The sequence below is a fragment of the Lissotriton helveticus genome, chromosome 7, assembly GCF_964261635.1.
Source record: "Lissotriton helveticus chromosome 7, aLisHel1.1, whole genome shotgun sequence".
Taxonomy (NCBI): domain Eukaryota; kingdom Metazoa; phylum Chordata; class Amphibia; order Caudata; family Salamandridae; genus Lissotriton; species Lissotriton helveticus.
The window spans coordinates 157,063,413-157,090,294 of record NC_136068.1 but is presented as its reverse complement, the minus strand read 5'-3'; the positions used below and the strand labels follow the sequence as shown (position 1 = coordinate 157,090,294).

Below are 26,882 nucleotides of genomic sequence, written 5' to 3'. Positions count from 1 at the left end.
TGCTATGCAAGTGACGTCATTTGGTTTTTCAATAACTTTGATTACTGAAGTAACTCTTAGATTAGATGCTACTAGATGTACTACAGCGTGAGTAGGGTTGAAGCACCACCTAGGATTCTACATAGGTGGATACTAGTTCTGCACCCTTGAACATTTTGACAAGGAAAGGCAGGTGGGACAATGGTCTATAGGTCTCCATGAGGTCAGGATCTAGCATCAATAACTATAGACCAATATTAATTAGGAGACTACAGTTAAGGGGAATTGTAATTGGTCTAGTTCCAAGTGGATGTATACTGGACAACTGGAACCGTATGTGACTAGTTTAAAGAAGAAATACTACTGGAGTACTTCTAGACGCACAAGTGTGAAAGGAACTTCATATTTGTATGTAATGTGTGAAACAATATTGATTGGCTTTCAATTATATGCCCATGGGAATCTGAATTGATGTATAAAACATAATTTCTCCATTTGTGATTTTCCAGCAAAGTGCAAAATTAAAAAAAACAAAAATATACTTACTCATCAGCTATGATGAAAACTCTTTTTTCAATCTTCTTTTTGCTGGGAAACAAACATATATATGAATTGTTACTTAGCCCACACCATAAGTATTTTATTTTTAATAATCGAACGTCACAAATTGTATGTCAATGACTATATTGGAAATTCTATTGACAATCTATTAGATTGTTTTTCAAAGCACCCTGCATATTTTAACCAGTGTAAATGTGGTGTAAAGGTTTTATAACATTTAAAGGCATACAAACGTGAGAAGGCATTGAAAATGACAGAAATCTGATAAAGATAAATGTAAGAATTACCATGCAACTATGAATCACCTTATTACAAGGGCGTGAATGCTATGTAACCGGAGTAAAATAATCATTCTTAATGAAAATGTCAATTTTTTCAATACATTTTTGTGGCTTTCCAAGCATATTTTGGGGATTTGGGGATACTCTGCTGAACATTAGTGATCTTAATTACTACGGAGTAGAAAACTTACAGCAGCACTCGTGCGTTTCACAAATAAGATCTGCTGATCGTCATGTAATCTGCAGTTTCAGTACGATAGCAACAAATTCCTCGTCATGCAGGATCTGCAGATACTGAATATATTATGCATGCATAACAAATGTCTTATTTATCTGGCACATGAGGATATTTTCCACCACTTTGGTGATTGTCCTCATGGTTTTCTTGGCTGATAAGTGTGTTAGGTCAGGTGTGGCTCTAACAGAGGCTCAGATCATATTATTAATATTATAATTTTTTTTAAATCAACTTTGTCCGCAAATTCCCTTTTGATTCACAGATGTAACATGGCTGGTAAAGGGGAAATTTCAGGGTCAGCCAATCAATCACATTTAAGCGTATCAACTGATTCCTAGGGGATCTACTGTTTCCGACTGATACCAACCAATACAATTTATGAAAATCGAAAATTTGCAAGCAGATGTATTAGGAATGAGACTGATATGCAAATATCAAAGGAGCGTAACACTCACATGTAAAATAATTTGTTTTATGGAGACAAAAAGGGAAACCAGCACCTGAAATTGCATTATACATTTAGAGCCAGACGTATGATATGCCGTTTTGCGGGTCACAAATTGTGAAAAAACGGAATGTACTAATGTGTCACAGACAAATTTAATGATTCCCAATGGGGACGCAAATGACCCGCCTCATCAATATTTATGTGGCATGTCGCAATTTGCGACCCATTGGGAATGGGCTACAGTCACAAGGAGGGTGGCCTGCTGGAGACAGCAGACCACCATGTTTGTGTTTGTTTTTAAATAAAAAGGAAACAGGATGCGTTTAAAAGACAAAAGTAAAATGTTTTCTTAAAATGTTTTAAGAGCAGCAGGCAGTGGGGACCACTGCCTGCTCTTAAAATATATTTTTGCATACATTCACAAAGGGGAAGGGGTACCCTGAGAACCCCATCCCATTTGCGACTGGCTTACCACCGACTAAAAAGTAGGTGGTAACTGCTATTGTTTTGTGACTGCATTTGCAGTTGCAAAACACTCGTACATCCCCCTACAACTCGCTATTAGGTAGGTACACCCTTGGCATGCCCCTTACTAACAGCGACTCGCAATCCCTATCTTGCGGGTCAGTAATAGGTTATAGACTCGCAAAATAGGGTTTGTACATACTACAACCCTTTTTAGCGCTTGCAAATGGGTAGATTTTCTGTTTGCGACCGCTAAAAACGGTGGTACATCTGGCCAAATATTAAGTAACGTATAAGACCAAATGTCATCAAAACTTTCAAGAATTAAGCATAAATCGCCATTCTGTATATAGCATCTAACTTACATATATTTGACCAACTGTCCTTTATCTATTCTAGAAAGATTTGGACCTAAAGGTTTGTGCATTTTCTTTGTAACACCATCTCATATCTAATAGTACTTTTCCCATGGGGCAATATTTTTCAGTTCTATTACCAATTCATGTATGGTAGGGGGTCCTGATTGTTTTAATTTTACATTAGTCTACGAACAGCCATTGGTCCGAGATATGCTACATGATCGATATGGAACTAATTACATTAGGAAAGATTTCAAGGCCATATCAATGCAGTCTGTCTATCAATAACTATGGTCTGCCCCATTGTCTCGATTAATATAATGTCCACCTCAGATCATAAATGCCGTTATTTGGGGCAGGCAAAGAAAATGTGTTCACAAGTTCTAACTTTGCAACAGAAGCAGTACAACTGAGCAAGAAAACCACTGATGAAGTGATGTCAGGCATAGTATAACTGAAATTATGTATAGCTTAGAGATAGGTTATATTCCCAAAACGGAAAATGTATTTTTGAGCACAGTAGTGTGATTTCAGTTGTTTAGAAGCATTAAAAAAAATATCAGCCTTAACAAGGTATTCCATTTATGACCTCACTAGCTTACCTTACCCGTCGCGCGTTGCTGCGATCTCAGAAGAAAGGAAATTTAAGGAAACTTGCTATGATAACATTCAATTTACATTGTGTCATTTTTATTGAAACTTATTCATTTTAATATGGAAAACATTTTAAAGTGTTGGTTTAATTCTGTTTATTTATTCGAGTGCTTGTGGATACACGGTATTTTTTGTTTTTCCGTCTGTTGGGTACACGAATAAATCAGAAGGTTTTCCGGCGCGTGAGCTGGCCACATTCAGTTGTCCATGTGAGAAGCACGGATTCTGCAAATCTAGTCCACACACTTGCAGCGATTGTCCTTGTGCTTTGTTGATGGTCATTGCAAAAGCGAGTCGCACCGGAAACTGTAAACGTTCAGTAGTGGAAAGATTATGAGGGCCCTGGGGCCCGATATTTAACAATTTTTTATTTTTTTTTGCCAGAAACCTTCACGGGAGTGTACTTAACAAATTTTAACCTATGTTTTTGGGGTTTTTTAATTTATTTTTTCTTTTTTTTTGCCAGAAACCTTCGCGGAGTGTACTCAACTTCCCAAAGTTTCATGTCGATCGGATGAATGGTGTAGTAATGCATAAAGGAAAAACTGACATACTTTTGTTTATATATATATACATTATCAAAGAACGATTCCATAGAGCATCCCCTAACCAGTAGCTCTACATTCAAATAACATATGTCTTGCCCACCCTTGGCCATTTGTGGTTATTTTAACAGAAATAGAATAATTTTCTCCTACCAACGTGAGTTTATAAAACACAGCTATTTTCAATTTCTTAGAGATGCAACTAAATATGTTAGATATGTAATTAAAATTCTGAACCTAACTTTCTTTAAAAAATTAGGATAAGTGAATTTGAATAAGAACACTATCCTCTCACTTGTTTTAGTAATTCCTGAAGAAAACAATTATCTGTCCCATGCTTGTATTCTGGGTTATTCAATCTCCAAAGGTATCCTAAGGAAGCAGCTGTAAAATATAGTTTGAGCGCAGGCAGTGGCCAACGTCCCTATAAGAAAGTATGACAACATATTTCCGTCTCATTCTACTATTTTTGCTTTTCCAGATAAAGTTACAAAAAGCAGCATTTATTTTGTAAATGTAAGCAAAGAACTCCCCGAAATAGGAAAAAACATTGTTGAATAATCATTTTAATCAAGTGAATCCTCCCAATGAAGGTGAGTAGAAGCTTTACTCAGGACTTAAACTGCTGATGGATGTTAGAAAGTAAAGGAATCTCAAAGTTTACTAATGTCAGGTGCGGTGTAGATCTCCAAATACCCAACAGGATTGTATTTAATCATGCCAGTGAAAAACCATCAGGGGTAGTAGCCAAGAACTGCATTTCTGTTTTAGTGGAATTCATTTTATAACCAGATACATTTTAAAAGTGCTAATTATACAGAATGAGTGAACAATGTTAACCTATTGGTAGAGAAATACAAGACAACATCACCGCCATATAACAATCCACTTATTTTTATAAATACAACTTCAGAATATTTGGGTACTCTTAATTTTGATGGCAAAACCCTCAATAAAGCATGTAAACTGTAATGGCGAAAGGTTAACTGCAGTACCCTGGTGAATATTTCTCCCACTTCACCATTGAGAGACCAATTAGGATGTTGGTCAGAGTTGCCTCCGACAGACATCATTGTGGAATCAGGACCAACCGACCTCTGGTCGGTGGTCCCGATCGCAGAATTACAACGCGACCCCACATGGTGCAGTTGCATGCTCCCATTTCCCTATGGGAGCTTGTCTTCTGGCCATAAACCGCCCGTAGCACAAGCTCCCATGGAGAAATGGGAGATTGTGTTCATCCTTGCACTGCGTGGCAGGCACCTCACGGTGCAGGGATGTACAGGTGGGCCCCAATCGGAGGTCACAAAGAGAAGGGGGCCCAGCTAGAGGCCCCCAAACACGCTTTCTGACAGGCTTTCCATGTCGGAAAGCCCAGCATGGAAAGCTTGTCGGAAACCAAGCATCGTAATCCCAATGGCGGAAACACCATCTATTGGGTTTACGGGCTGGCCTCCGACTGGCCAACGGGCTCCTTGAGCCCATTGGAATCCAGCCAGAATGACCGTCTGGTTTCAAGTCTGACCACCTATATTGTAATTAGGCGGTCAGAATTTAAACTAATGATATCAGTCAGAAAGCCTCCGACCTAAGGAGGCTTTCCGACGGAGATTGTATAGGCCCCCACGTGTCAAACGTGCACAGGCACCCATGTGCAATTGAGAATTTAACCTGACAGGCTGGGTGGCCTATTTTTCCAAGGTTATCCAAAGAAAATCCAATTAACCAGGTAGAACACTATTTCGGCACCTAAACATTTTATTAAACCAGACTTGTGACACTCCATCAAATATGAAATTCCTTCAACAAGGAAATGTGTATGAACTACTGGATTGTGATTTGGAACAAAGATAGTGTGATCAGGGCCAAACATGCTCCCATTACCGATGCCAGTCTGAACGAGACTTACAATCGCCAAAAATAATCAATCTGCATTTAGGAACTGGGTGGGTCGATACAAGCTACATTTAAGGGTGGTAAGAGAAACAAAAAGCAAACCTTTATTTACAAATATCAGGGCAGGCCTAAGAACACCAAATAAAATGTTAGAGTTTATGAAGCTGACAATCAGTACCTCTGAGAACTACTTGTAAATCTCTAATTAAAATCCATGAGAACCCAGTGCTGTGCCAAGAGACACATTTTTAATTGCATGTCTAATCTCTTCACCTGAGAAAGATTTCTGAAGTGTGGATGTTTAAAAACTTCTAACGTGAGATATAACCAGATGACCAAAATACAACTCTATCTGATCTTTTGATACACTGGATGTCTCTGTTTAAAGGTCACAATAGAATTGGTAAAATATTTCTGTCACTTTCTCATGATCTGTCTTAAAAACTCAATTTGATTGATCCTCTATGCTTATTTATCTTTAGCCTGCCATGAGAGAAAGTTTCCTATTTTATTTCCTTCATCATAGACCTGTTGTCGATATCTGGGGGCTATGTATAGGAAAGTGGGTTATCAGTAGGTGGAGGCATGCACTTTCAGCTAGCAATATTACCACAATCACTAATAAGGTCCAGTCAATTCTCAATAAATTAATCCTGGCTCAACCCTTGGTAGCTTGGCAAACAAGCAATCAGGCTTAACTTAGGAGACAGGTGTGTAAAGCTTTTAATATCACCAAAACAGTAAATAAATGAAAGACACAACACAATAAAATTCCAAAAACAATTAATACAAATCAAGACTATTTTTATCTTTAAAGTGACTCCAAAATGTCCAATGTTAGGAAACAAAAAAGCTTAAAGCGCCTCTCAAGTTCAAGTTCAAGTTCAGGAATTTATAAAGCGCACTACTCACCCAGAGGGTCTCAAGGCGCTAGGGGGAGGGGTTTATTGTTTATCGAAAAGCCAAGTTTTCAATTCTTTCCTGAAGGAGATGTGATTCTGAGTAAGGCGGAGGTGGGTGGGGAGTGAGTTCCAGGTCTTGGCAGCCAGGAAGGAGAAGGATCTGCCGCCCATGGTGGTTTTTCGGATGCGCGGGACTGCGGCGAGGGCTTGACTGGATGATCTTAGTTGGCGGGTGGGATAGTAGAAGGACAGTCGGGAGTTGAGGCATTCTGGTCCTAGATTATAAAGGGCCTTGTGTCTCGTGTCTCTCTGGTCGCGCTGGACCGCGACAAAGTCAACATTTTAGGTGGAGCGGGGGCAGATAGTGTGAGCGCTAGGTTCTGGTCAAGATTTTACCTTTAAGCTTACGGCTTGTTTAGGGCCTGATTAGGACTACGGCGGTCCATCAAGGTGGCGGTGCGGGCCCAGGCGGTCCGACAGTCCTAATATGTGTTCGTCGGTCGAATTGCCAAAAGACTGCTGCAACCGCTGGGGATCAGTGGTCCCTCTGCATTGTTGCAGCAGAGTGAGACTGCAATATGCTAGTGGTGTCGCTGCGACACAGCCAAAGATATTTTGAGTTTCCTCACATTCACCCTTTTCAAGGCGGTGAGCCCGCCATGAAAAGTGTCACAGTGAGGAAACAAAGGAGGCCGTACAGGCCCCCCTGTTGCCTCAAGGCCTGGAGATGCATGCGGGGGGGGGGGGCAAATTGCGTGACCCCATGTGTGCATGCACCCCTGTTCCTGCACAGCATGGACTTCACGGTCCATGGCGTGCAGGAGTGGGCTTTGTCACGCCCGTTGCTGTGCCAGGCGTGCGAGGTTGGCAATGTGGGAGCGGGGCGGCCGGCCTCCACATTGCCAAACTTGTAATGAGACCCATAGTCTTTTTCTTGGATCTTTCCTCTCTATGTTAAGCCCTTGGGTACCTAGGATCTGGAATTCACTTCGACGATGGTGGCCTGCTGCAGCACGATGCCGATGGCGAAGAGCTCCAGAGCTTTCAGCGGGACAAACCAGCGTGGTCAGGTTGATTCTCGAGTCGACAATAGCGGCTTGACTCTCAACGTCAAGACGGTCGTCTTTTGGAGTTTTTTTAGGAAAGCTTTGTAGAAAGTTCCCATACTTTCAGAACTTTTTCTTAGTTGTTTCCTTTATGTAGAAAAGGGTCCAGCGGCACCAGCCAAGGGTTCAGAAGCTCTGGATTGCCTCTTGGGGTCTGGGACTCAATCGCCCACAATGTACCTGGACCGTTCAGGAAAATGCAGTTGTAGCTGGTCAGCTTGAATAGGCATCTCTTTGCCTGCTGGAGGTGACTTCTTCCAGCAGTTTTCTATCTGCTGCTGCTCAGGGAGTCCACTCCTTTTCCTCGAATCAGGTATAGACCTTCTTGGTGTAGCCTTGAAAGTGCAGGAGGTGCAGTTCTTCTGAGGGCAAGCCTTCTGTGGTGCAGTCCGTGCAGGTCAAGGGTCCAGCAGGGCAGTCCTTCTTCTTCAGATGTTCCAGACAGTGATCCGAGGGGCTCCTTCATATCTGCACATTTGTTCTCCATTCTGGGCTGGCAAGAGAGTGGGATACTCAGTCAACATGGGTAAACTTGCCACCCTCTTAATTGACCACTTCTTGCGAAGTGTGACATATTTCTGACCCAGAATGCACTGTTGTGAAAAAAATCAAAGTGGAGAAATTCGCTCCCAGAGGTGTGGCTAACCTTTGACTAATCTCCTCTTCCAGCCCCTTTCCTAATCTAATCAAAGCGGCTCCCATCTGGCTGGGGATCAATGAAGTGGGGACTGGTCTGGGTCTTGTGACATCTGTTCTCCTGTCTTTGGAGTCCAGCTTATCTCCCCAGCCCCGTACCTCTCCCTGGCTTCTCCAGTAAGCAGATCTCCTCCCATCAAATGGCTGTACTGTTGCTGCCCCAGGCCTCTTCACACCTACTCAGATGGTAGCTTGGCTCAAGCTGAGAGAGGCTCACCAATCAGAAGAGGCTGCTACATGGCTGCTTAAGGTAACTTCAGGATAGTAAGTTCTAAAACTATTTTCCTGTAATATTTATAATAAATCCTTGGTAAGTTGTTGGATTTATTGTAACCACTATTTTGATTTTTGAATGACATTGCTAGCTAGCACCAATCAAATGTTAGGCTTTATTAAGTGTGATAAAACCGTCCAATGTTAGCCTATGAGGCTACCAATACTACAACGGGAAAAAAGACTTTGGCTGTTTTTCCCAACAGGGCTAATAAAACATATTTTATAATGTCTCTGCTTTTTATAGCAAGGCATCCTACCCATGGGAGACCTAGTGCAGACCTTAATGGTTAGTTATATGTGTTATGTCGGGGCCCTAGGCCCACATGATGTTAATGACTGCGACACAGACACTGTTGGTTAGCTGGGTTAATGAGCCATGAGCACGTGCGCTCGGCTCCTTTTATTGACTGTGTCACGTGCCTCGTGACACAGTGGTGGGTGGGTGTAAAGTGTTAGGTCATATCCGGCTAACAACTAGAATGTGTCCAGCACGACACAACAATATGTAATAAAAGGGTAGTTTTGTACTTTGGAAGTACTTTTAATTCCAAAGTCGAATTTGGACACAGTTTTATTTTAAAACCAATCTGCAAGGCAGGGCTGGCTTAAAAATGACACCAGACACCGACGCAGAGCACACGTTAGTGCATTAAGTCCACTGGGGTCTCTAACCTACATGCCCTACCATATACTAGGGACTTACAGATGAGCTGTCTCGGCCACTAAGAATTATACCAATTACCATATACCTTTTAAGGACAGAGCACTGGCCCTGGGCCTGGTTAGCAGAGCCCACCGAACTTTTAGAGTCAGAAACCATCAGCACCAACAACTTGTGGGTCAGCGCTATAGAACATAATTATCTTCAAAGAAGAACTGTATAACGTAAAAGTATTTTTAATATAATAGTGGCAAAAAAATCCAATTGATTCTCTGTCAAAAATCTAGGGTTTCTAAACGAATAATATCTAGTGTTGGGATCTTTATCCCTCCAGATATCTTTCGGTTGGTACCCCTGAATTAAATCCACAAAGTGGACTATTTCCTTTCATCTAGAACCCAATCACATGTCCTACAGGACACATATTTGGGTTAAAAAAAGGAACACTGAAATCTTCTCCTATAACACTTTGAGGAGTGTACGTAGTAAGAGTGGATTTAATAGGAATCAAAGTGGATGCATCACCACTCACAAGACCAGAGTGTTTTCCTTATACTTTTTAAATACTGGATCATCCTATTCACAGTAACAGTTACTCGTATAAGAAGTAGAGATAGAGTACCCGTCTTAATTGAAGGCTTTGATGTATATAACCCTTTTGGCAAACACATTAATCCCTTTGACTCATTGTTCTTTCAACACCCCTTGCCGTCCCCCTTGGCCTTATATTCACCTCTTATTCCCACCCTGTTCCATATTCCCACTTGCCCTTCTTACTTAATGCCCTCACCTCCTCCTTCCAGTTCGTTAGTGTGGGGATTTGGTGCTGATCCAAATTGTCCCTCCAAATTCCATCCTTCCTTTTTCCTAGCTTAGATTTTTTTTAGACTGCCTCTCAGAAAAGATGGGCTGTCATAATATCATATGTCCCCATATATGAGTATATATGTATAGAAATATGCAATTATGTGTGTATATATACATATATATGTGTGTGTATATATACATAAACACTCACATATATATATATATATATATATTTGATTAACTTTCACCGACTTGGGTTACTTTTACATGTTTATATAACACGTAGACAACATCTCAACCCACAATGCAACTGTACGATGATCACGCTGTACAGAAAGGTGTTCGTAATGTATATAGTGTAAATATTCGTGAATAGGGCGATGAAATGCCATGACATGCTGATACACAGCAAGATTGTTTTCATTTTCATTTAATAACATGAAAGGGGCATTAGTATATCTTAGGGTTATAACACACTGTAAATATGCCAATGTGTTTAGTATTTACCCACTTAATAATGGCCGCCCTGTTGTAAATATTTGCACATTTTGTCCTTTTTCCTTTTCCTTCGCACCTAACAGGAAGTGAAATGTATATATTGTGCCGGGTAACAAGGCACACACTAACACTGACGAAGGACTAGAGGTCTGAAACGCGTTCGTTTGTTTTTGTCAGAAGCCGCAATAAAACTTCTTGCTACATACCCCCGTGAGTGCGTTTTCGTCTCTAAACAAGGGTCGAATGGAGCTACTATATATATATATATATATATATATATATATATATATATATATATATATACATACACCTACACAGTATTCTCATAAATAATTCGATAGCAAATGTTGCACTGATATTATCAATGATATCATAGAAGTTGTCATGAGTGATGTAATAAGTGAGGTGATTAGCAGTGCATGGAGTGGGTGCCAAGTTGTAGTTACCTTGGGGCACGAGTTATAGTTACTTGAGATAGCTCTAACTCTAACTGCTGAATTTCAATAGTTTTGTGTTTAAAGCAGGAACCTAACTATAACGTCCCTGTAACCTTTGGTTATTAAGTGAATTTCTAAGGTTTTTTAAAATTCTATTTCCTAACCATAACATCCCTGTAACCTTTTTTTCAGCGAAGTTCTATATTTTTTAATACTATTTCCCAACTGTATTGTCGCTGTAACCTTTGTTTCTTTCAGTAAATTTCAATTTTTTTTAACATATAGCAATATTTAATTACCATACGTTAATCCAACTGCCACCACGTACGACATTTGGCCATGTGCACTGGGAGGTTGCCCACAATTCATGACCTGTGGCCAGGCCCTGTGGCCAACTCCCCAAAGGCAGCTAAACCGAGAGAGGGGCACGTAACCCCGCCTCCCTGGGATGATTTCGGCCCGCAGGACTCCAGCCCTCTGGCACATTTTGTGGGGGAGAGAGGCACATGTCCTCCTCCTGGGACGAATTAGGCTCCCCGGGCCTCATCCCCTGGTGCATTTCTTTTTTTAGGGGAGAAGGGTATGTGTCCCCCGTCCCCTGGCCATTTTTGTCCCCCGGGGACCTCATCCCCCAGGGCCCACCACTGTATTTATGGGGTAGGGGGGCATGTAGCCTCTTCCTCTGGATGATTTTGTCCCATGGGACCTCATCCTCTGGGGCCAGCACCTTTTGTACATGAGGAGGAGGGCACGCAGTCCCACTCCGTGGGCCAATATCAACTTCAGGGACCACAAACCCTCGGGCCCACTACTGTAATTATGGGGGCGGAGAGCACGCAGCCCCACTACCTGGGCCAATATCAGCCCTGGGGACCCCGGCCAATTAGAAAAGGGGAAGGGGGGCCACGTCAACAAAGGGTGGGTGCCCTGGTGCCAACCCAGGGCTCCCACCGTCTCCTTGTTGGGGTCTGCGGGGGAGCCCGTAAGTCCTAGCCTGCTCCCCACATTCAGTGGTAGCCGGCATTGCTCCCGCCGGCCGGGAGCAGCTAAAAATGCTGCTTCCTGCGGGCAGGAGCAATATTCAGATCTGTTTCCCTGCCCGCTTCACTGCAGGTGGGGAAACATATCGGAAGTGCGCTCCCAGATGGCAGGAGCATTTTTAAAGCTCCCACCAGCTGGGAGCAGACTTCTTGTTTGCTCTTGCTTGGTGAGAGCTTAGAAATTGCTTCCATCAAGCAAGATGAAACACAGGTTTCCCTGCCTGGACCAGAGTAAGGAGTCAAACTGCTATGTTCCCGGGGGTAGGCGCCCCAGGACACAGAGAGAGACGGCTCTGGGGGAGGGGGTCCCCAGGGCCGTTAATGGCTCAGGGAAGGGGGGAACTTTGCCCCCACTCCTTTGCTAATCCGGCCGGGCCCCGGGAATGGGGTCTTCGTGGCAGAAATTGGCTCGGGTAGGGGGGGCCATGTGGCCCTGCTTCATACTATTACAGCCGGGCCCCGGGGGTCGATAATTAAAATTATGCAAAAAGATTGCGTAAATGTAATTGTTTTGCACTAGAAGTTTTGAAAATTGGTCTTCACATAAATACACTGGAAAGAAAATAGCACAAATTCCTGGTTGTGAATAATTCTGTGCTGTGCCATCGTGTTGGTGGTCTGGGAGAGAGGGTTTGGAGCGATGATTTAAACACGGAGCACCAACGTGTGAAGTGGCACCCGCCAAACGAGTGATCCGTTTTCCAAAGATGTGGAGGAGCGAAAATATAAACCTCATTAGGCCCTCGAGACCCCATCCCCAAGGGCTGTATCTAATATAAAGGGGAGCCTATTACTGCCCCAGGGACCCCATCCCCATAGGCCAGGTAAATTATTTATGGGAAGAGCACTCAGGCCCACCTCCCTAAACCGTTCTCGTTCCCAGGGACCCCATCCCCTGGGGCCCAATCAATTTAATAAGGGGAGGGGGCATGGGGCCCCCCTCGCGGAGGTGTTTTCAGCCCTGGGAACCCGATCTCCCAAGGCCCAATGAGCCTATTTTGGCCCAGGGATTCTATCACCCCGGGCCTCTATTTTAAATAGGTGGGAGCTCAGTGCCCAGCCGGGAACCCACCAAACATCACGATGAGGGCCACGGGGGAAGCCCCAAGGCCCCAGCTAGCCCCCTGTAAGCTGTGAGAGCTGTCATCGCCTCCGCCCGAGCGTGCAGTTATTTATGCTGCTCCCTCTGGGTGGAAATAATCTGCTGATCTGTTTCCCGACCCGCATCAGGAGGGGCAGGAAAAAAGATCTAAAGCCTACTCCCAGTTGGTGGGAGCATTTTTACAGCTCCTGCCCGCTAGGAGCAGACTTTGTGAATGCTTAGTGCAGCATTAATTTTGACAGACTTGTCAATACTGTGCCTTTGGGAATTTGAATGGGAAATGAAACTATTGGACCCCCCTCCTTACAACTCCCCCTAGACTATTCTGCCTGAGCCTTTTCAAAATGTCATCTGATGTAATTTATGATGACTATGACCATTATCTTTGTGATGTCATGTGTGAGATCATAAACAGTGCATGCAAGAGTAGGGTCCTCACCACAAATTTCAATATTTGTTTAGGTTTTGGACCAAAACCACAATATCACTTTGACTAAAGTTTGTTACGGGAAATTGTATTTTTTTTATGACAAGTTTATTTGTGTTACTGCTAGTTAACTGTAACTTTCCTTTACAAAGTTGTTTTAGTGAATGTGTTTGGTTTATAACAAGATACTTTTCACAGCTGGCAATTCCATTCTCCATGCCTAGTATACCAGTCCGCAGTAGAGGCGGAATTGGCTCAGTTCTGAAAGTAGTGGAAGGACATTGTAGGAAGGCGTGTAGGCATGAGTTGGGTGACCTATTTTGGCTCCTTTGATTGAATTTATTTGAAGTTGAAATCCTGGTACATCAATAGGCACCAGTAGACATGCTCCTCCACCCCAAATGAATATCCATTATTGTTCCTGGAACTCCCTTGTTCATTTACCAGATTCTATCAGCAGTTTAACCCCTTGCATGCGGCTGCGAATCTGCGCCTGTGCGGCAAAATCGCAAGTGGGCGGGTTCATGACGGCCCCCAGCCGTCATCAGCACACGAGCGCCGTAGTACATGACGGCTGGGGGCCATCATCAGCCTGCAAGGGGTTAGGTAACCACCTGACAAAATCATCTTTCAATTTTAGAAGTCAATAAAAACATTAGTAAATAATTTTAATTGCTAGGAGAGACTTGTTTACACTTTCTACCAAAGATTTCATGGCTCCAAGGACATACCTGTCCAAAACCCCTTCAGGGTTGATGGGAATATTGTTAAGGTCCGTAAGCGTCAGGAAGTCGTCATGAAAGTAGTAGAGCTGAAGAATACAGGCTAGAAGGAAGGAAGAAGGCAGCAGAATCCCTGCAAAGAGCTCAACTGTGCTGAACTGTTCAAGCCCCAGATCTTTCAGCCTATTTAAAGAAGAAAATACATCAATCATCTCTGTATGGCATATCCCCATTTTATCAACTGCAACCTAATCAGACTTCAAAAAATACATTACGAATTAGTAGAACAGCCGAATGTTGTGGCTCCATTAAAGACAATGAAGTGGCTCAAAGGAAATAATAGCTAGTATAAGCATTCTGCTCCGAACATTACAACGTTTGTCTTTCTGTTTCTCCGTTTTTAATTCAGAACATTATACCCTCAGTTGCTGTAATGCTCTAATAGCCTTATAGCCCTTCTGCCTCAGGCTATACCGGTTGTTAAATGCTCTCTGCCTAGCTATAGGCCCTCACCTGTAGTTCAAGACTATAGCTCGGACTGCAGATGAGAAGAGACCATAATATGAAAGAGGTCCTTTAACAACCGGCATAGCTGAGGGAGAAGGGCTATCAGGCGATTAGAACATTCCACTCACTGACATAGTCCTCGGCAGTGGGCTATAAGGCTATATTATATTAAATTTTGCTGATCTATTACTAATCGAGCAATACACAGAGTCAACATTGCCATGAGACAAACATTTGTGTTCAAAATGGCTGCCTTTAGTGCCTATAAGCAAGTTTACCTCTGTCATGATCCACTCTCACCTAGGGCCAGAAGTACAGCCATTGGATTTAGCGCCTCGCAATTTGCGACAAATTGTGAGTCGCAAATTGCGAGGCACCAAATCCAATGTACAACACTGTCTCAGACACTGTTTGCAATTCCTACTGGGGTCGCCAATTGCTAGGCTCATAAATATCAATGAGCCACTCGCAATTGCCGAGCCCATTGGGAATGGCAGACTCTCCCAGGGATCGTGGCCTGTTTGGCTCAGCAGACCGCCATGCCTGGGACTGCTTTTCAATAAAGCAGTTTTTTTGTTTTTTTTAAATGCTGTCCATTTTCATTGTATTTTTTAAGGGCAGGTAGTGGTCCCTGGTACCACTGCCTGCCCGTAAAAAATATTTTTAGAGCTAGTCACATAGGGGAAGGGGTCCATTACCACCCTCTGGAAGAGGGCGGTAATTTGTGAGTGTTTTGTGACCGCATTTGCGGTAACAAAAACATTCATACATGGCTAGGGACTCGCTTTCGGGAAGGGAACGCCCCTTCCTAATAGCGAGTTGCAAAACCCTTTTTTGCGAGTCGCACTTTTTTGTGACACACAAAATAGTATTTGTACATTGACCATGTAGGTTTTTGTATGCGCAAACGGGTAACAAACTTGTTTGCGCATGCAAAAACTGGTCGTACATCTGGCCCCCAATGTATTGCAAGTTTGGCTATTAGCCATGCAAAAACAAACCAGATGTTCTTACTTGGTGGCTACATAACACACTGAAATACTTCCTAACTTAGTAATGAAAAAATGCATGTGTGTAAACCAAGCATGGTGCATTGATATAAGTAGGAGCACTCACCCCTCTTCAGACATTCCTAGGATCTGGAGGAAGAAGCCCGAGATGGTTTTGAACTGGTACATGTAGACAACAATAAGCACCACCATAGAGTATGAGATGACAGCGATCCAGAAATACTTCAAGATGCGCCTCCACCAATCAAAGTGAATCTGTAAAAGAACACAGCCAGATTACCACAAGACAATATGCAATAACTTGGGCCTCATTTACAGAAAGCTTAAGAATCCACTGTTGGAATTTGCTCTACCACAGGGATGGTAATATGGCGGAACTATGGTTAGTGGTCTCTTCTACGGCTTTAGCACTTTCTCCAGCTTTCATTGGATTTCTGTTACTAAAGAATGTTAAATCAGTCACATTTAGCATTGTAATTAAGAGCAGGAACATAACTGTGTGCCAATAGGGAAAGTGTTACTTTAGTATTTTTAACTCATATCCACATTGTTACCTGTGAAGTTGGGTGGCAGCATAAGACAAGCAACAAGGCAATGGCACACAAATATGCAGGTAATGCAAGCTGTGCAGCATGCCAGGTATAAAACCCATCGAAAAATTATCATTTTATAAATATATATTCTCATTCACATAGAGATGTTCACCTATATCTTTCAAGCAAAAGGAATCAGCATAGGCTTGACACAAACTAAAGGCCAATTCACAAAGGGAGCAATCCCAGCATAAAAAGGTGGATGCCTGAGTATTACAGACATTTATAACTATCAGCCTAATTCACAGAAATTAAATTCGAGATATCCCTTCAAGAAACACCTCACTCGTCATTGGGAAAGAGATTATCTGGTCCAATTGACTACCTGGATCCAACAGAGAAAGGCTCTTTCATACCCACTTAGCCCCACTTTATGTACAATCCCTCATAGCCTTCTTACCCGGGCCATGAGAAATTGCAACATATGACCCCTCGCAAATTCACAATTTTATGTTTTTTACAGGTTCGGACTAGTCATTCCGGGTACTGGGCAATCCCCCGGTAGGCTGGACGGTTGGGGGCCGGTTTTGCGACGGGGGCCGGTTCTGTTTTTGGGGCCGATTTGGACCACGGTCGGTCCAAATCGGCCCCAACAACAGCACACAGTGAGTGATCACCATTTACTTGCATTATTTATGCACAAATCAGGCCGCCTGGCTGTCTGTTTGAGGCCTGGTGACGGTGAGCACAAAAAGGTGCTCCGACGCGTGCCCGTCGATTTTCAATGCAGCACAGGCAGGCAGGCAGGCAGGCAGGCAGGCTGGCTCTATGATCAGGCGGCAGGCCGCCGCCCACCCTACTCATTATAATTTATTAAACAAACAACACCACCTGACCTATCACCTGACCATGATGATCATTGATGATGATGCGCGCAGCGCACAGATGTCACCGCCTCCGCGTCTGCGTGCAGTTTTTTTTTTTAGGGTGGGGTGAGGGTCTGAGTGATGATCAGGGCTCATCAGGGGCCCATGCGCATTGGGGGAAAAGTGCGTGTGACCACTGACTCTGAGCATGTGCGAGGTCGAGGCAGGCTGAGGCATCTCAGAGGCCAGAGGGAGACCGGGACTGGAAAGAGAGCAGCTCAGTGGTGTGGAGGGCTGCTCGGCTACGGGCAGGCCCAAGACTTATTAAATGTTTAATGCACCACACTAGTCATGCTGGGTGTAGGCGGGAAGACCCCGAGCAGTCTCCTGCAGGTTTATTTATCCCCTCGGTGCGAGCCCGCCCCGAGGGGTGTGGGGATGCATGTGGTGTTCGATACAAAGTAGAGGAGCGCCCGGGTGGAACTCTACATCCCTCCTTTATTTTAGCTGGTACCAGGATCAAAGTTCTTCTTATGGGGAGGTACACACAAAGTCTCAGAGTCTCTGACTGGGCCCCGGATTGGGCCGTAGATGATATCTTTGGTTGCGGCGGCTGGGCGATATCGGTACCTCACAGTGGCGTTCAGTGGCCTCATCACGGTCCGGGGACAGGCAGGGTGTTCTCGTCCGTTCCCTGACCCCAGGGCTCTCCGTGGCACTCTCCTCCGTTACCGGACTCCGGGCCGGGGACGATACGGCCAGGTCTCTTGGCGGTGTCCTGCAAGGGTGGACCTCGCTTCCAGCATCTGATTCTGGACCAGTAGCTCTCTTGAAGCTAGAGACATTCCTGGTGACCCGTTGGTTTCCCCTTCGGACCGTCACCATCGTTCCCCTGATCTCTTCTACAATCCAGACCTCAGGCTCGTAAGGTGTCTGGAATTTCCACCCGGGGTGTCGATCTTTGATCACCATCGAGTCTCCTATGGCAACGTTGTCAGCTTGGCATGGCGCACCTCACTCGCCTTCCGATTGGTCGTTTCTCTTCTTGCTTGCACAGCTTCCTCATTCCTCGGTTCTGGGGCCCACTCCGGACCCGCCGGTATAATGTCTCTCGGGGCTCGTTTGAACAATAGATGGGCTGGCGCACACTTTGTGGTGCTGTGCGGCGTTTGGCGATATGCCCCCAGAAACTGGGCAAGGGCAGTTTCCGGATTTTCTCCATTGTCAACAGCAATGCGCAGGGTCCTCATGAGTCTTTCCACTTCCCCGTTGGCCTGGGGCCATAAGGGGGTGATCTTTCTGTTTCGGATGGCGAGGTCCTCTAGGTACCCCTGGAACTCCGTCCCTGAAAAGGTGGGCCGTTGTCCGACTTAACTTCTGCAGGGAGGCCCATCAGTGCACAGGTGCGGTCCAGGGCTGTCTTCACCTGTGGGAATGCCGAGGATGACAGGACTTCCACAATCGGGAACTTTGAGTACGAGTTAACAATTACCATCATGTGACGGCCATCCGGAAAACTCCCGAAGTCCACGCTCAGGTGTGTCCACGGGGTCGTGCACGGTTCCTCGGTAATTACGGGCACGGGCGCCGGATCTCCGCCTGTGATGGTGCAGGCGTGGCATGATCTCACCATTTCATCGACCATAGCGTCCATGGCTGGAAATCAGACCTTGTTCCTTAACCTCGCCTTGGTCTTGGCTGTCCCCTGATGCCCTACATGGGCCAACTCCAGGATTCTTTTCTGCAGGCCTTCGGGGACTACGATTAGATGACCTCTGAGGATGAAGCCACCTTCCCCCACACTCAGCTCATGCCTCACTTGCCACAGTTGCTGTTGGGCATGATGGACTTCTAGCCGGAGGGTTCGTGATCCGTCTATGAAGTGCGCCCAGCTGTTCGCCTGCATCGCTTCCTTGACCTTGAACAGGGTGTCATCTTCCGACGTGGCCTGGCCTATCTCGGATAGTGTAATTGCTTTGGGACAGGCGGATTGTGAGACCATGTGGATGAACGCTTCAATGCTTGGGGCTGTGTCTGGGGCATGCCCCGAAGCACTTGATTCCGGATGCCGTGATAGGTAGTCCGCAGGATTGTGAGCCCCTGGTCGGAATACCACTTTGAAGTTATATCCTTGCAACTGCACTGCCCATCGTTCAATGCGCGGGGGACCAACCCGGGTCAAACCTGCAAACAGGGGTATCAATGGCTTGTGGTCGGTGACCACGGTGAACTCTTGGCCGCACAGGTATAGGTGGAAATGCTGGCACGCCCATTTAATGGCGAGCGCCTCCCGTTCAATCTGCGCATAGCGTGTTTCGGTATCAGTCAGTGCCTTACTGGCATAGGCCACCGGCTTCCACACATCAGCTCCATGTTCTTGTAAGAGCACCGCACCCAGCCCGAACGGGCTCGCATCGACGACTAGTTCTGTTTTGCGTTGGGGTTGGAAGTACGCCATCACCGTCTTGTCGAGCAGGCTGGTCTTGATGTCCTGAAACGCCTTGTTGGCGGCTATGGACCACTCCCACTTTCGGTCTTGACGTTTGAGGGTTCTTAGAGGCTCGGACATGGCCGCCAGATTCGGGATGAACCGGCCACAGTAGGTGGCCAAGCCCAGGAAGCTCCGCACTTCGGTGGGATTCCGGGGAGTGCTCGCTGCTCGGATCGCCTCCGCCTTTTTGGGATCCACCTTTAGCCCTTCCCGCGTGAATGTGTATCCGAAAAAGTCTATGCTCTCTTGATAGAATGAGCATTTGGATCTGTGTAGGGTCAGGCCGCTGTCCACAAATCGTTGCAGGGTGGCTCTCAGGTGAGCGTGGTGCTCCTCCGGGGTGTCGGAGTATACTAGGATATCGTCGCTGAGGTTGATGACTCCGCTCAGTCCCGATAGCACCTCCCGAATGGCGTTTGAAAAACTTCGGCGGATGAGGATACCCCAAAGCTGAGTCTTCAGTAGCGGTGTAGCCCCATGTGAGTCGAGAAAGTGGTTATGTATCTGCTTTCTGGCTCCAACTCCAGCTGATGATAACCTGCATTTAGATCGAGCTTGGAGAACCACTTTGCGCCATTTAAGTCCGCCACTATGTCGTCCATGGTTGGGGTGATATGCCGCTCCCGCTTCACCGCCGTGTTGGGCAGCCTCATATCGACGCATAGCCGAATCGGTCCTGGTTGCTTGGGCTTGGGGGCTACCACCAAGGGGGATACCCAGGGTGTGGGTCCGGACACCTTCTCTATCACCCCCAGTTCCTCGAGTTTCCTGAGTTCTTCCTCCACCTGCGGCCTGAGATTGAAGGGCACGCGCCGGTGCCGGAGGGCCACAGGCCGTACAGATTTGTCGATGTGCAGTCAGAACTTCTTTCCCTTGAGTTTGCCTAATCCCTGGAATAGCTCTGGAAACCTTTCAAGTAGGGCCTCCGCGTGGGATTCGTGGACTTGGTTGGCAAAGAATACAAGCTCTAGATCTTCTGCCGTGTGGCAACTGAGCAAAGTTCCCTTCTTGCCTTCGGTTACGTGGAACTTGGCCTTCGTGGAGAGTTTCACGCTCACGATGGTGGTTTAGATGACTCCACACAGTGGCAGGGGGTCGGTGCCTCCGTAGGTGTAGATCCTCGCGCTCGATGGTTCGAGTGCCGGCTTGGGCGAGAGCTTCTCATTCTGGTCTGAGTCCATTACGTTTACAGACGCGCCTGTGTCTATTAGCGCCTGAACTTTGCTGCCATCAATGGTGACCGAACACATTGGTGGGAGACAATGGTGACCGAACACATTGGTGGGAGACGTCTCTTGGTGCCTGCCCGGTTGACATACGAGATGACAAACACCTCCTCGTCATCGTCGTCTTCATACATGGGGCGTTTGCCTTGTGCTTGGTCGTCCGGTGGTGGTGCTTGTTCTTCCAGCGATAGTTGACGGACACGCTGTGGCATGCCTCTGGCCCTGGGCGTGGCTCGGAAACGTCCTCCTCGGCACACTTTGGCGTAATGGTTTGGCCGCCCACAGCGGGAGCATATCTTTCCTCTGGCTCCGCACGTGGCGTCTGCAGGGTGGTCTTCTCCGCAGTATCCGCATTGGTTCTTTGGCGTGAATTTTGGTGCTTGACGTGCTTGTGCGGGCTTTCTTTGGATGGCATCCACCTTTTCCTCTTTGATCTATGGGAGCCGGGTAGTCGATGGAGTGGCCACAGGGGAATGTAGGGCGGCTTCCATTACCTCCGCCCTGGCATCGGACAGTTCGTGGGACCGAGCTAGGACCAGGATCTCATCGAGGGAAATGCCCGGCTGGCATAGTATCAGCTTTCTCAGCAACTTGGATCGACATCCTACAATGATTTGGTCTCGGATCTCCTCTCTCGGCTCTCTGAACGGACGTGTGCTAGCTAGCCGGCGGAGCCTTGCGTAGAACATGTCTACGGACTCGGATTCAGTCTGCCAGGCCCTCTTAAACTTGAACTTTTCAAAGTCATTGTTAAGTTGCGGGTCGAAATGGGCGTTCAGCGCATTGACCGCCGCATCATAGTCGTCGTCTTCCCCAGTGTTTGGGAGTGTTTCGTAGAGATCATACATTTTCCTCTCCCGCACAGTAGATGAGGAGTGACCTCTTGACTGTCCCATCAGTTTCACGTGTCCCTTTGAAGTAGTGGTTGAGTCTTCCCACCCATGCCTTCCATCTGGGGGCTGCAGTAGCCAGGTCGGCGGATTCGCTAAATGGGGGCAGGGGTGCGACGGCAGTGTGTGCATTCGTCGGCGGCGGAGGCCTTGGCGCGGGCCCTGGGTTCCCTCCTGCTCCTTGCTGTGCGGCTGCGGCCGCTGGCGCTGCTGCTGTGGCTGCCGGCGCTTGGACACTCATGGCGGTGTCGCGACGCAATCGGGCGTAGCTCCCTCGTGTTCTGCGTCAGTGGCAGCGCTTTGCTTTGCTTGGTGCTGGAATGGACGTGTGCAGTCACGCCCTGCTCCATTGGCTTCCTGTGTGGTGCGACCCCTGTGCTCACTACCTCAAACCGGCCTCACCACGTGTAGGGCGCTGTGTGCCGATGGGTGGGCTTGCTCTAGCCCTCGCACCACTTGTGTCTCTGTGCCCTTAGATTACACGTTACTCCTTCACTTCTTCTCCCCCTTTTGCTTTTCTTATGCTCTTCTTCCCCCACTCTTCTGTGCAGTTTCTAAAATCCTGGTTTTGCCAATGCTTGATGCGAGTGCCTACACGTGCTGTGCAGGGTCTCGCTTGGCCTCTGATGCCGGAGATGGTCGTCTGCGCACGTCTACGGACACCGAGCGTGTCGTAGAGGGGCTTCCGCCTAGCACACGGTGGGGAGGGGGGGGGCGTGCGCACGCGCAGGCACCACGAAGGGCAGCCCCGGCGGGGGCCTCCGCTTCAGGCCGCACCGGTGTCTTCGGCCGCTCGTGTCAGAGCATGCAGTTCTGGGCTGGCGGGGCCTCTGGAGGTGTCCAGAAGACAGGTAGGCCGCAGCGGGGCACAGCGGCGCGGGCTGGGGCAAGTATGCGCTTCTCAGTCACCCAGGCGCCGCAGCATAACCGGGGGCCCGCCAGCCGAAAGCGTTCCTTCTGGCAGGAGGCGCGTGGGCAGGCCCGCACCGGTCGACGGTCAGTCACGGGCCGGATCGGGCACGCAGGGACCCTCGTGGCGCCTCTCAACCCGCAGCTCGAGCGGGGCAGGACAGACGCGGGTGGGCTCCGCGCGCCTCGGAGCTTGCAGACACACGTGGGTATATGTGTACCGGCCTCGTCGCCAATGTGGAGGGCTGCTCGGCTACGGGCAGACCCAAGACTTATTAAATGATTATGACACCACACTAGTCATGCTGGGTGTAGGCGGGAAGACCCCGAGCGGTCTCCCGCAGGTTTATTTATCCCCTCGGTGCGAGCCCGCCCCGAGGGGTGTGGGGATGCATGTGGAGTTCGATACAAAGTAGAGGAGCGCCGAGTGGCACTCTACAAGTGGCACCCATAATTTAATTCCCCCTCTCTGCCAGTGCCGCCCGCAGGTGAGTGCTATTTGTTCCTTCCTGGCCAGATCTGATGATTTATGGTGGCTCTGTAGTGTTTTGGCAGTGGGCCTGGGGCCGGTGGGCGGAACTCGAGACTGGGCTGGGGCGGCCCAGATATTTCAAAAGCAAAAGGGGCCTAAGGAAGGAAGGGACAAGGGGGCTACTACTAGGCTTTTGTTCTTGTTGCTTGCTTAATTTGAATGTGAGCAGGGAGCGAGGTGGTGGCTAGGCTAAGGCCTGGCACTGCAGCACAGGTTTATGATTATCACCTACTACTGATGGAGCAAGAATTCGCACGTTACGCGACTTGCTTGTACTCATGAACCTCGAATAACTATAATGAATTAACTCAACATGTTTTGTCTTACTAATTTCCCCGTTATTCTGACATTTTGGGTGTCCCAGAGACGCTTGCCTATGTGTTCATTAACATTAACAACGCTTGTCATTAAAAATGGCCGCTGCTTGGCGGGGTTTTCTTCTGCGCATGCGTTGGTCACAATCACGTGACGTGACGTACTCGCAGTTCTGGTGGGAATCTCTGCACTTGCGCACTAGCATTAAGATGGCCGCTTTGTGTTCTCACATGCCGAAGCTTGCGCTGCTGCTTTTGCGCTACTGTTCGAGTGCCTCTAATATTAATGCTATAAGATAGTATAAAGTAAGGGGAGTCATATAGGGATTCCTGGTATACAGTGTATTCATTTATTTCTGTGTATTAATTTGTTTTCGCTTACTTTTCATGTATCGTGTACTTTGGGCCTGGGAGGGAAGCAAAACCCATCTTAAGAAGTCCCTACTGCGCATGTCATCCTGGCAGAGGGAAGAAAACCTTGTACCAGTGGAACTCAGCCAGATGGCAGCCACAGTCAAGATGCTCATGAGAAAGTGACCTGCGACCCAGCAGATTCAAACTGAACTGTCCTGTAAATGCAACAATTGTATAAAATTCATTGTATTCTGGAGAACATGTCATGGGAACCCCAAATTCAATAGGCGGTCCCAGAGTATGCTAATGAAGTCTTGTAAAGGTGAAATGTGGTTGGTGTGTTAACCTGTCCTACTTGGGGACCAATCGAAATTGGGGATTCTTGCACTTGCAACATTTGGGGGGTGGTACACTGACTCGAAAACAGTATAACTAGCCTAGGTTTAGCTAGAGAAATTGTCCGACTTGTCCGAATAGCTGACCTGTCACTGACCCAACGCACTCAATAGGTGACTGATACAGAGGGCTGCGGAGCACTCTGTCCGAAATTTCCATAGACTCAAGGGTTCTGTTGAGAAACCTTAAGTGCTGGCGGAGCACTTTGCTGGTGAATTCGATAACCCAATCGGGGTTCTGACTAATAGCTGCAGAGAGGGTGGAGCGCAGGCGTTGCTTCCGAACTGCGGGTGCTGGTCTTACCTTGGTGGTCCTGTCCTGATCCTAATCTGGGTTTCCTGTCCTGTCCTGGGGTGTCCCTTCTGCACCTGCTGTCCTATTGGTGACTGTCCTTCTTTCGGGTTTCTCCCGTCCTTAACTGACCCGTGGCCAGGGTTGGTCTTCACACCATACTAGGTAAATATAGTGCTGAAAAGTCTACTCTGCACATCTATTTTTCCTTTCTTTTGCTTTAATAAAGTCATACCCGTGCATATTTGAATTCCATGCTTTCCGCAAAACTACTAAATGAAAAAGTCATACATTATTGTTGTTTTCTAGCATGTTCCTATTTTTCCCCTTCCTTTAAGTTCAATTCACTACATCGTTCATGAAAAATAGATATGTTTTATCTTTACCTTTTAAGCTGACTAAATGATGGTCCTGAAATTCTAGCGTGTTCCATTTTTTCCCTTTCCCATAGGTATAGGTTATCTTAGAGCCCTCGTAATTCAAACCCAAAGTTCTTTCCATTCCCATTTATCAAGGGTATAGGTTTTTCAACTGTGACATTCTAGTATTGTTCCATAATCTCTCCCGTCTTTAGTTATTTTCCATTTAAAGTCTAAAATTCTGAAATTTCTGATTAGCATGTTCCCTGTTCTTACCTTCCTTTAGACTCATAAATGGTTGGTCTTATATACTTCCTTTATGGATACGTGCTCTTCGTAATCTTAGTTATTGATTGCTTATTTACTGTAAATCTTATGTTCTCGGAATCTGATGAAGTTTAGATAAAGGTTTTAAAACTTTTCCAGAGTCTGTGGTCATTACATGAGTGTAAAGAAAATTACAATAGTTGGTATTTTGTGTCTGCCTTTTCTTTACAGCTAGCTCCCTGATCCATTGTGATCAATAGGTACCCGTAACGGTGGATTAGTAAGTCGGGTACACTGGAAATATAATAGGAAGGAACTGGGATACTGGTAGTAGAGTGTAAGGTTACCCGATTAATAAATATGGTAAATAGAAATTTATGGGCCCGATACGTATGTGGTAAAATTGTTGGTCGGGTGACCTGCGCGCTCTATCAGTATTTTTCTGGTAGCAGAGGAAATGGTTAGGGACAAGTTAAGATAGGTAGGTAGGTTATTTGCTGCTAATTGTGAAAATTTAGCTGCTAAACGCATTTGCAAATGTTTTATTGCTTTGAAAATTATGAAATGTTTAAATTGTTTTTCTTGCTGTTATATTGATAAATGTACTAATATTACTCGTTAGTGAATGTTATATGTTGTCTGGAATCCCCGGGGAAATTGAATAGTGGGTGGTGAGGAGAATCCACGCCGTGGTGAGGTCATTGGCTCAAGGAAAATTGGTGCAGGTTAGGCAGAACTGGAAGCACTGATTAGGGTTTTCTGAATGTATGTTTGAATAAATGATAGCAAAGAGTTCGCTGGCAAAACTTCTATTGTGATATAACCTAGTAAGGGTCGCACGGAAGGAGTAGCAGGTTCGTCTAAGCTTGATTGATAGCAAAGGAGTTGGCTAGTGAAACTTTAGACTTAGTATATATCCCGGACAGAGTGGATGAGTCAAAAGAAGTAGCAGGTTCTCTAATGCTTGAGTGAAGGGTAGGCGGAAGGGATCTATCCGTAGTGTATGAAAGGTAGACAGAAGAGGTTTACTTGCAGTAAAACATATCTTTTCTTTCTAGACACTCGAGTACAGTGGTGAATGTGTTTACGTTGTTAACTAAACAGAGCACTAGCACTTTAAAGGATAGAAATCGTAGCGTTTCTTACCTTGTGAGGGAGGGAGTCAGTTGCGGAGCTGCGCTGACGTCACTCAGTGCCGCGCTGGTATTGGTCAAGATAGCGGGCGTGTAACTGAGGAGGAATTGTAAAGGAGGGGTGAGCGCAGAAGCGTGAGAACTTGTCTCGCGAAAAGGCCGCGCACCCATTGGTCAGAAAATTTTGCAACCACCGTGTTGATTGGCTGTAGAAAAATAAAAGACGCAATTGGATTGGAAGTGACTTGTAAACAAAGTCGCTTGCGGGAAAGTATATGTGGCATATAACTAACCCGGAGCCTAGACCTGATCCAAAATATTTAGGGTTTGGAAAAGAGAAGTGGAAAGGTCTTAGATACGACATTATGTACGGAAACAAGAGGAAGATGACCTTAGTAAACAAAGTGAGGAATTATTTCAAAAAGGATAAGCCGATCAAAACTAGAGAAGGAGTTGTCATTCCACCACCTAACACTCCTGCATCATTCATGATGTTTGATAAAGGGTACCACTCTTGTGTGTGGTTGGAGAATTGGGTGGAATACACTAAAAATGACGGAGTTTTGGCAATTCCGTTAGAGGGTACATTTAATGGCAGGATTCTGTTCAACTTGAGAAACCCGAATGAACGATTTACATCCCAGACCCAGATTAACGCAGTACGAAGCCTTAGAGGAATGGGAGATAGAGGCTTTTGAGAGGGA

At 46.3% G+C, this 26,882-nt stretch overlaps 1 protein-coding gene across 1 annotated transcript in view; it reads right to left on the bottom strand.

Annotated features, from left to right (window-relative positions):
* LOC144768973 (piezo-type mechanosensitive ion channel component 2-like) overlaps positions 1 to 26,882 on the bottom strand; it is a 700,333-nt gene that overhangs the window by 432,326 nt on the left and 241,125 nt on the right. Inside the window, exons 15-17 of the mRNA XM_078652965.1 lie at positions 15,724 to 15,872; positions 14,110 to 14,283; positions 526 to 567 (exon numbers count right to left, since the gene is read on the bottom strand). Of these exons, the coding sequence (XP_078509091.1) occupies positions 526 to 567; positions 14,110 to 14,283; positions 15,724 to 15,872 (365 nt within the window). The remainder of the gene's footprint in view (positions 1 to 525; positions 568 to 14,109; positions 14,284 to 15,723; positions 15,873 to 26,882) is intronic.